Below are 10785 nucleotides of genomic sequence, written 5' to 3'. Positions count from 1 at the left end.
GCAGGAATTGCCAGATGGTAAATGCAGAGGTGAAAACGGATATGGGCAGAATGGTTTGGAACCCGGCAGTACTAATCTTGATTCAATCTGTCGATCTGTTTCCGAGGAAGATTGTTGGGATTCCACCACTCCAAAGCAGAGTTGCATTCCTCACCAGTTTGGAATGTCGCATCCCACGAACTACGAAAATGGTGAAGACGAAGCAGAAGGCGTTACGGGTTCATGTGCAAGTAACTCGTGCTCCTTTGACACCCATGAAATGTCAGTTTCGGAAAATGGAAATAGAGGCAAATCTCATGATGAATATCTGGAACTATCTTCTGTTTCCAGTGCAAATTCTGTTGTTGGTCCTCTACGGTTGGATTTTCGTGATGAACATGATGTGAGTGATAGTTATGAAGATGTCCAACTTTCCGGGACAGCAAGGTTGATAGCTGAACTTCCCGATGAGTTGAACACTGATTCTGAGCTCGGAGGCGGTGATAGTGTGACATGCGACGGCTTTCAGACACCGTCTGATGTGGTTTTGGTTAAAGAGAGAAAAATGGCTCCAGATCTTTTAGTAGATGATAGTAACAGCTTGCACGAACAGAAAACAACAAGCTGGTGCATTGGTGTCGGAGTAAATCAAGGTGCAGATGATGAATGTATCGACGATGAAGGATCCGGGTTCGATCCAAAACCGTTTACAAACATGTCTTCTACTGGTTCTGACCACCGGCATGAGGTAAGTTAGTCGTTTGTCGCTCTTATGTACATCGGTTTTTCGTCTAGTTTCTCATGCTGTGTTTGGCAAGTAGGAAAATACGAAGTTGGGGAAATCAAACGAGATAAATCAATGTCCTAACGACCAAGACGACCTTCCGTCCTTCAAACCCGCAGATAAACCACAAAAGAGACAGATTCTCAAGTTCGTCGTCAGGGGAACAGCCATTTTGAGCGTCATGCTTCTTGCGCTTCGGTTCAGGTGTGTCTGAAAATATCACCATACATGGAAATGTTTTAACAAGAAATTGTGATCCTTTAGCTTCCGAGACTTTAATTCCTTATAGACACCGTGGCTTTGTTCTTCTTCGCATGGCAGGAAAGGCGGCGGCGGAGAAGTTGAAGAGTCCCCTCGGAGTCTACCTCGTGAAAATGGTCGGAGACAGAGTACGAGGATTTCGAATTTGCCCGCACAGAATAGGAGGATCAAGGGTGTTGGAAAGGGCGTATATCCGGCCGAGAAACTAAATCTGGGAAGGAAGGATACATAAAATAAATAAATACGATTGAAAACGAGGAAATAAATATAAAATTAAATATGAATTTTAGATACAAAACAATTATGGTCACAATGTTAATTAATGGGTACGTTATTTGTATGTCACTTCAAATTTTATTAGATTCAACGCTAAAATTCTAATTTCTATGTCAATAAACTTACCCTATTAGTATCATTTAGCTTATAGGAAAATTTATTAAACAATCATTTAATATTTAAGTAAGAAAAATCATTAGAAACTTTCTTACTTTCTTTTGAAGTTTCAAATTTCAATTGCAAAAGAGCATGAATATACCATTTAACAATAGGGAAAGTGTGTTTATCTCTAATTTATTTTAAAAAATACCACATTAAACATTATTAGATTCTATTTTAAAATTGGTTAAACTATAGGGAGGTTAAATGCTAAACAAATGGTTTTATTGGAAGAGAAAAAGAAAGAAACCAAGGCGGTTAGAGTTTTTAAAATTTTTAGAATCTAAAAACCAAAACAACTATCATTCAAGTTTTTATAAATTATATTTAATGTAGTTAAAAAATATAATATTATTATATTTTGAATATTTTATATAATTAATATTTAATAAAAAATAAAAAAAATATTAAGAAATGAGATTTTTTTTAAACTAAAATCTACAAAAAAAAGTGGGTTTTGGTTTTTCCTTGATTTTCTTAAGGAAATGGTTTAGTGGGTTTTAGGAAAAGTAAAATGGCTTAGTGTTATATATATATATATATATGTACTTCTATTTTTTATTTAATGTTTTATTTTAGGTAAGATTTTTGTTCGTCTATATAGCGATTATTTGACGGTTGGATTTTTTGGACTAATAATTTAAAAGTACAAAATTTGTTTTGGGATAAACTAATTGTATATATATTTTTTAGCTAAAAATTAAAAAAAAAAGCGTTAAATTAAGCAGTTATTTTCCGTCGATTAACTTTAAATAAATTATTTAAGTATTAAAGTTTCTTTAATGTTTTTCGAAAGGAATCCAGTCAACGTCATTTGGCAATGGCACCTAACAAAACCAATATTCAAAGCATAGAATCTTTAGTTGCAAAGTCCAACTTTGATTTCGCCGGCGTCTCGTCCTTTTTAGATGGACAAGTTACAACCCGAGAGTCCAATTTCGATAGGATTGTGAATCAAATCTAAGCGACGATGTCAGGAGTGTACGACAATCACGCAGATGCCTATTTGGACGCCAGGCCCACTTACCCTTCCGATTGGTTCTCCAAGCTCGCCGGACTCTCCCTCCGCCGTAATCTCGCCTGGGATGCCGGCACCGGCAACGGCCAAGCCGCCATTGGTGTCTGTCCCTCTGTATTCAAATCTGAAATTCTGTAGATCCTGATTCTGTGTTTAGATCTGAGATTTTGTGGGTTTCGGTTTCCGTTTCCGTTTCGATCAGGTGGCGGACCAATACGACAGAGTCATCGCGACGGACGTGAGCGAGACGATGCTGAAGTTCGCGACGCCTCATCCGAAGGTCACCTACCACCACACGCCGCCGTCAATGACAGACGAGGAGATGTTAGATCTCATCGGAGGAGAGAACTCCGTCGATCTGATCACGGTGGCGACCGCCGTCCACTGGTTCGATCTCCCTAGTTTCTACGCGCTTGCCACGCGCCTCCTCAGGAAACCCGGCGGGATAATCGCCGTCTGGAGCTACAGCACCGAGATGGTGGTGAATCCCGACTTTGACTCGGTGCTGAGTCGGTTCCACGACCAAACGCTGCCGTATTGCAAGTTCCCACAAGCGCAGTACTTCTTAGACGGGTACAAAACGCTGCCGTTTCCGTTCGAGAGCGTGGGGTTTGGCTCGGAGGGTGAACCAGTGGAGCTCGAGATGAAGAAAACGGTGTCGTTTGAAGGGCTCTTAAGGATGCTTCGGTCGTGGTCGTCTGTCGAAACTGCCAAGCAAAAAGGCGTTGACTTGTTGCCGGAAAATGTGGTGAAGGAGCTCGAGACGGCTTGGGGAGGAGTCGGACTGGTTCGTACAGTCGTTTACAAGAGTTTTATGCTCGTGGGGACCGTTGGAGCTTAACATTGAATCTTTGTGTTAACCATAACTTTCAAGATTTTTAATGATAATCAAAATAAATTTATAGATTAACAAAAAAAAAAGAACGTATTTTTGTATTTTTTTTTTGTTTTAAAGTGTGATTTCCTTCTTTTTACACAAACACCCCAAATTGCAATCGAAACTCCGATGAAAAGATGCGTTTTGAATTTTCACATTTTGTTACCGTTACAAACGATTATGATCAAATCAATTACTTGTTTAGTCGCCGGCCACCGGCCGGAATCGCAAATGCTGCGTTCGCGGATAGATGCGTTGCAATCAGTGACCAATTAAACATTTCATTGCGCTTGGGGGGATACTAACAAATCAAAAACTTGGGTCACTTTTCACTTCGGCCCAAAGGCTTATTGTATGGGATCTTCAAATTGTTTTTCTGCTTCTTCTTCCTCCTCTTGAGATTGAGACGGGATAAAGATGATTCCGTCTTTACCTTGACGAGTTTTCCTATTGTTTTGGTCTAACGGTCACAAACGTTTTTGTCGACGTGATTCGGGCTGCATCAATGTGCATTGTGCAAGAACCTGCGGTATCCGAAGGCAGCGAATCGAATCCGAAATCTTGGGTACAACGAAAAGTTTTTCGGGTTTTTTTGTGTGTTTTAGACGATCATCATCTCGGCGAGAAACGTTTTTTTTTCCCTGAAGGAAAAGGGAATGAAAGACGATGATTCTCGACGAGGAGGCTTATTCGGGTAAAACCCTAGTGGATAAGGAGAATCCAACAGATAGCAAGGAATATAGCATAAATATATCTGTATGAATACTGAAATTAAATATCAACAATATTCGAGTTATAGATTTCGTGACATATATCTAGATTTGAAGTTTGGATCTCAAGTCGATTCAAGTACTAAAGACAAGTATATCAAAACTTAATTTAGGACACTAAGGATGACATGAATGAATGCCGAAGAGTTTCTATCTCAAATTACATAATAATGTTAAACGGACGGCCCAATCTAAACTCACACTCATGTGATTTTTAGATTTAGATTCAGATTTAGCTTAATCTAAAAATTTTTAGATCTACAAAACCGAATCCGAAATCCGATCCTATAAGATTCGAGTTTGGGATTAGTCCGATCCGAACTGACTCGATCTGTTGGATTAGGTTTTTTCTTTTCTTTTTTTTTATTCTTTTTTAAAAAAAATTTAAAAAACCCGACTTTTATATCAGCCCGAAAACCGTCGGGATTAACCCGACCAAGCCCGAAGCTTGATTTGAGTCAGTTCGAAAATTCCATTTTTTGTCTATAAATTCAAGCCCGAACCCAATCATTTTTTGGGTAGATTCGGGCCAAGTGTCGAGCCACGACCAAAATTGATACCTAAGTCATATATATAGTAATCTTGTCTATACCTATTTTGAGCAACCAATTTGTTTTATATATATATATATATATATATATTACCATTTAAAAGAGTAAGTTTACAAAGATATCCCCATACCCATAGTGGTGATAGACTGAGTTTTGATCAGAAGGCTTAAGCATACAAAAGTGGATAGACCCAAAAAACCAGGTAGAGTTAAGGATCCAAAAACCATTTCTGCAACAGATTTGTGCTGCTGTCGTTTTTCTTGCCTTAATGTGTGACAAGCCACTAACATATTGCATAACAAAAAAAAAATGAATTGGGGGTAAACGTGAGGACGACACGTGGATAAAGAATAATGGAGAGGAGGATCTAAGGACAGATTTGCTGATCACTTTGGGTGCGAGGGGAAGTGAAGTACATGTCAGAAAGAGAGAATGAGAGATAGACACGTTATGTAAGAAAACAATGCACAAATATCTTGTCGTTGCATGATTATCGACACGAACCCATCTGCTCTGCCCTGTTTGTACCTTCTACAAATGGCCAGACAAAATCATATGTCTCTTGGTTCCCCCCTCTCTCTCTCTCTCTCTTTTGATTTCAGTCGATCTGCAATACATTCTTCAACCTTTAAATCAGAGCGTGTCAATATATATACACGCCACGTGTTTTTTGAGAACGAGAGCATTCCCGTGGTGGGGATTTCAAATACGGATGTACTTTGCATCGTCTCATTAGGTTGGTGTTTTGTGGTACTACGCTTAAGCATCACCACACTCATGATAATGATGGTTATTATTGTAACAAGATGGCGGGTTCAGCTATAAGCTTTTCGCAAGTGTTGGTGGTCCATTACAATTTATAGATTCAAACACTGTTAGATTCATAGATCCGTGATACGAATCTATTACATCTATTCAAAAACTATATATATACATATAATCCTCCAGAAATAGGACATTGCATCATTCAAGAAGTGGTTTTCCAACATATACCATTTTGTTCCTTTCGCAGGTTATCGAAAAAACTATATATATAATCCTCTAGATATTAGTCGTTCTACACTTTCCGTTATATTAGACTCCGACACCAGTGATAAGACAATCCGCTTTCGATTGTGGATATCACATCTGATATGCTTTGAGGGGTCGGCTACTAGACAGATCACTACCATATGTATATATTTATCCCGCGTATTTTGTTTTCACGTGTTTTATTCTCATCCGCATTCATATAATATAAAAGATTGTTTTTTCTATATTGATGACTGCAATATACACGCTAATACATAACAAAATATAATTGAATATTTTAGATATAATATTGAGCCATGGATTTCATAACGAAGTATCTTTCACGTGATGTTGTGGTTTGGATTTGAGTCGGTATTGCATGCTTGATAACGTTTGAATAGCTTGATAATTGTAGTCTTAGAGGCTGATGTGACAAAAAATTGCGAATTGTCTGCGTGAGTTGGGTTGCACGAATGTCCGTTAGAATATACCTTTATATATACCCATCCGGTCGATATACCAACCTGTTTCGATACATAGACTTGTTACAAACTCTGAAATCTAACACTCTCTATACCTAGTCCACACTTACGGACTTGTATCTACTAGAACACGATCTTGATGACGGAAACGAAAACCGAGATGCTCTTCGTGAGAGAGGATGTGTTCGGCCGCGAGAGAGAGAAGAAAAATCTGATTTTTCTTAATCACTTACCAAATTATGTTTCATAAACATAATTATAAAGAAGATTGGATTTCATTAAACTAATTGGGCCTAATAAGTCTTCACTTAATCATTAAGAAAAAACATAACCTTATTAATAAACATATAGGTTCATTGGATCATATAAACTTATCCAATGGATTTCTAGTCAGTTTTACAAATCGATGTGGTCAGAACACCATATTCATCAAGGTCACGGTGTCGAGAGGGATGGAGAAGATTGGGGGAGGGCCTCTGGTGAGGTCATAGGATTCGTTTATTTTTTCTTTTTTACGGAGGCTAAGAAATTTAGGATTCCAACGGTTTATATAATTGATTAATGGGGTTTGGTTATGGCGGCGATTATTTTAGATAATGATTAAATATTATATTTTTCAATAAATAAAAAGATTTTTAATCGTAGAGTACATAAACCAATATACACTTGAGAGAGTGAGCATGAGTAATACACGTCATTCAAGTGGTTTGGGAAACACACCACAGGGTCCGTGGATCCACGAGGGAAGAAGATTCACATGCATAGGCACGATTCGGGTGGAGTTGGGCAAATGCATTTAGATATGTGTATTCGATATCTAAATTTGTGGTGTATATGTTGCTTGTCAATTTATGTGATGTGAATCTCTTAGGTTAAAGAAGGAAATCTCCCCAAAGTCAGATGGGACATAACATGAAAAAGAAATAAATAAAAATAAAAGAAAATATTCATGAAAACTCTATTATCCGTTACTTACATAACTCACAACCGACAGAAAGAAACAAAAGCGGTCGAAGGATGGAGAGAAAATTGGCAATGCCTTGGGCTTAGGGGCTTGGGGGGAAGGGCGGTGACATGTTTGATATATGTCAGAGTCGACATTCACCGCTCAGGAATGAAAATGAAACAAAGTCAATACATTTGGTCACCGAAATAGTTCCCCGCCTGATAGATTTGTTCGTTTCCTAATTTGTTTCTTCTTCTTCTTCTTCTACATTCAAGAATTTATTATTCATGTTTGTAGGTTTTTCTAGTAAAATCAAGAAACCCGACACTCAAAAATGGTTTTCTAATTAATTTTCCCTATTTAGTGAAGTGATGATAGAGATTCGTACCCCTTCCGTTTCATTTTAAATGACGTTTAAACACAAAAATTAAGAAAAACTATAATTTATCCGAAATACCCTTATGTATTATTTAGATAATTATTATTTGGAAAAAAATATTAAAATTACATGAAAATTCTTAAAACGTTAATTATTTTGAAATATTTTTTTTTCCAAAATGTCATTTAATATGAAATGGAGGGAGTAACAGATAATTCCATGTTTAAGATCAATGAGAGAAATTGGCTAAGATAATATATTTAGCAGTCATAACATACTTGTGATGTTTAAGAATTATGCAACTCATCATATTAGGGGCGGATTAGAAACTTTGTTAGAGATTACAACTTTTTATAAAAATTTATAAAAATCTTCACTCGAGTAAATTTCGAATTTTCTATTCGATGGTTTTATGATTTTTTTTGAAGAGCGTACATGGTTTTATCAAAACCGTTACAAGTAATTTTATATGAAAATATTAATAATATTTGAAGAAATACACCTTTCATCCAGCTTTTAATTAATATGTTACGTGATATGTATCTTGCATGAAAATAGTTATAATATTTTTATATGTGGTATGCATTCTATTTAAAAAAAAGGGAAAAAGGCTCTGAAAATAAAAATAAAAATAAAAAAGAGAATGGGGTAATAAATAGGAGTTCAGAAGAAAAAAAAACAAATAGGAGATCAATATATAGGAACGACAACAACATCGCTATCAATATCGTCTTATTAATCTCAAGTTTATACATAGAAAAGACAAGGTAAAAAAAATAAGTATATATAAAAAATATGGAAATAAATAGAGATACCCCAAAAATTCGTTTGTACAGTTTGAATAAATCATTTCTGGTCTGTACAGATCTATGAAAATTATATTGCAATCTTCCAGAATTCATGGTTTGGGAAACAAAATCTTAGCTTTGAATTCGAAAACTAATTTTATAGAAAAAAAAAAGTATAATACGGAAATGACAATATTTTCCTAAGTGGAAAAAAAAATATCTTGAGCACGCCAATTTTGGAAATAGATCTACAAAATTTCAATTTCAGTAAAATAAAGTGATAGGGAGAGGAATAAAATTCAGAACATATGTTGTATAGAGTTTGAAGATTATAAAAATATCTTATGTCCAACATTTCAAATCTAAAATCAAAATATCTAGTACTTTATTTGTAAATATTGTTTATACCTTTGACGAACTATCCTAGTTCATAATTCATATTATTTTACTAGAATATTTCAACTATATATTTACTTTTAATAAATATTATTTAACTGATTGATTTCATAAAATTGATTCAAGTAATATAAACTAATACTGAAATAAATAATATAAAGTGATTCAAAATTAATTTTTAAATTAAATCAATTGAATTTTAATATATATATATATAATAAATAAATGAAAAATAATTTGTAATTTTAAAAAACAAGCCTAATTGAATGAGATAAATAAAAATCAAAATCTTATATATAATTATAAGAAAATAATAGTTTTGTAGAATAAAAATCAGAAATCTAAAAATGTATTCTATTTCTATTTATGAATAAGATAACCTCTTAAATGTCGTTAATAGATATTACACATTTCTTTATAGGAAAAGCCATAAAATATATGGGTGAAAATCTTATCTTATTTGTCTTAAGTATTGATTTTTTTTTTAATAATTATCTTTTTTCAAAAATTTCTTAATTTCTATCTAGATTTTCATAAACTGTTTCGCATAATTTAGGATATCGAATTGTAAATATCTTATAAAATCCTGGAGCACTTATAGGAAAAAAAAATTACCAGCCAATCAAATTTATTTGGAGGATATATAAAATAAATAAGAAAGATTCGGTGCCATCTAGTCAACTCTAGATTTTATAAATGTTTTTAGTTTTTAAAATAAAAAAAAATTGTGAACGACATTAAAAGACTATAAATACCCCTAATACAGAACTATTTTCTTGGCTCCCATTAGTCGAGTTCTATAATTGTTAATATGATTTTTTTCCCCTCTACTCTATGGACCATAATATAATCGCTGTTACAAATATGCAAAATAAGCCATGCAAAAAATAAAAAATAGTTAAATTACACTTATTTTATTTCTACATTAAATTTGAGATTCTCTATTAAATTTCATATGCATGGAATTCTATTTTCATATTATTTACAGTTTTATAAATCCTTTTGATTATGTTAAATTTTATCTATATTACCATTACATTTCTAAAACAGATCCAATCGAAGCTATTTCTTCCTTTTTTTTTCCAAAATTATTAATGCAATCAACATTTCTGTGATTATGTAGTTAAGTCAAAGGTGCAGTGAATTTCTGGATTATTAAAAAAAAAAATCGTTCCTGGGATTATCTTGATAGGGAAAAGAAATGAAGGAGAAAATCAAATCCAGTGCTTTTAACTGTAGCAGCCCATTGTGCCAAATTAGTTCTACACTGAGCCATGCCAAGTGGCCCAACCGCATAGGTCGACACAGATATGGATGGAGGAAAATTAATTGGGTTAGCAAAAATGCGTGCGAGACGCTAATTACCATGTGAGCAATAGAGACATGCAATGCTTATCTATCCGTCTTTTGTCCTCATCGCTCAACCAACCCCTCTATATAATGTATACTCACGCCCCCGTTGCATTGCATCCTACAAAGAAACAATAGAGCCTGGAGGGCAAGAGGCTGACAAAAACACCACAGAGAGAGAGAGAGAGAGAGAGATGATTTCGGTGTTTTGGTGCGTAGTGACGTTTATGGTGATTGTTGCAACGGCTGTGTGCACAAGGAGAAACACGACAAGAGAGGCGAAACAGAGGAAAAGAAGGGCAGAACTTCCACCGGGTTCGATGGGATTGCCTTACATTGGTGAGACCCTTCAGCTTTATTCTCAAGACCCTAACGTCTTTTTCGCGGCGAAACAAAAGAGGTCGTGATCTTGATCTATCTTCTGTTCATTTTCCCTGTTTCCGTGATCGGTTTTCGAGACTAAGAAAAGGGTACTATCCTCTGTGCATTTTCCAGATATGGCGAAATATTCAAGATGCATATTCTCGGGTGCCCGTGCGTGATGCTGGCCAGCCCCGAGGCTGCAAGGTTCGTCCTCGTGACGGAGGCTCATCTGTTCAGGCCGACGTACCCGAAGAGCAAAGAGCATCTCATTGGTCCGTCGGCTCTCTTCTTTCACCAAGGAGACTACCATTTGAGGGTTAGGAAACTCGTTCAGGGCTCTCTATCTTTGGACACAGTCCGAAGGCTCGTGGGAGATATCGACCACTTGGCCACCG

General features: G+C 35.5%; 3 protein-coding genes across 6 annotated transcripts in view; all 3 read left to right on the top strand.

Moving 5' to 3' along the window:
- Window positions 1–1405, top strand: part of LOC104819473 — a 4143-nt gene extending 2738 nt beyond the window's left edge. The window contains exons 7-9 of one of the 4 annotated variants that reach the window (XM_010549557.2): window positions 5–727; window positions 801–967; window positions 1085–1405. In XM_010549557.2, coding sequence (XP_010547859.1) covers window positions 5–727; window positions 801–967; window positions 1085–1256 — 1062 coding nt within the window. In that variant the 3' untranslated portion in view covers window positions 1257–1405. Of the gene's footprint in view, window positions 1–4; window positions 728–800; window positions 968–1052 lie in introns of all 4 variants that reach the window. The other 3 variants (XM_010549556.1, XM_010549560.1, XM_010549561.1) reach the window with 3 other exon arrangements.
- A 916-nt stretch (window positions 1406–2321) lies between these two features.
- Window positions 2322–3511, top strand: LOC104819472 (putative methyltransferase DDB_G0268948). Its single transcript, XM_010549555.1, has 2 exons — window positions 2322–2579; window positions 2680–3511. The coding sequence occupies exons 1-2, from the start codon at window positions 2430–2432 to the stop codon at window positions 3316–3318; spliced, it is 789 nt and encodes a 262-aa protein (XP_010547857.1). The 5' UTR covers window positions 2322–2429; the 3' UTR covers window positions 3319–3511.
- Window positions 3512–10136: 6625 nt separating this feature from the next.
- Window positions 10137–10785, top strand: part of LOC104819469 (abscisic acid 8'-hydroxylase 4-like) — a 3355-nt gene continuing 2706 nt past the window's right edge. The window contains exons 1-2 of the mRNA XM_019203130.1: window positions 10137–10427; window positions 10523–10785. Coding sequence (XP_019058675.1) covers window positions 10222–10427; window positions 10523–10785 — 469 coding nt within the window. The 5' untranslated portion in view covers window positions 10137–10221. The remainder of the gene's footprint in view (window positions 10428–10522) is intronic.

Source organism: Tarenaya hassleriana, unplaced genomic scaffold (assembly GCF_000463585.1).
Source record: "Tarenaya hassleriana unplaced genomic scaffold, ASM46358v1 Cleome3, whole genome shotgun sequence".
Taxonomy (NCBI): Eukaryota; Viridiplantae; Streptophyta; class Magnoliopsida; order Brassicales; family Cleomaceae; genus Tarenaya; species Tarenaya hassleriana.
Note: the sequence above shows the minus strand (reverse complement) of the source record. Positions and strands in the feature narration are given on the sequence as shown.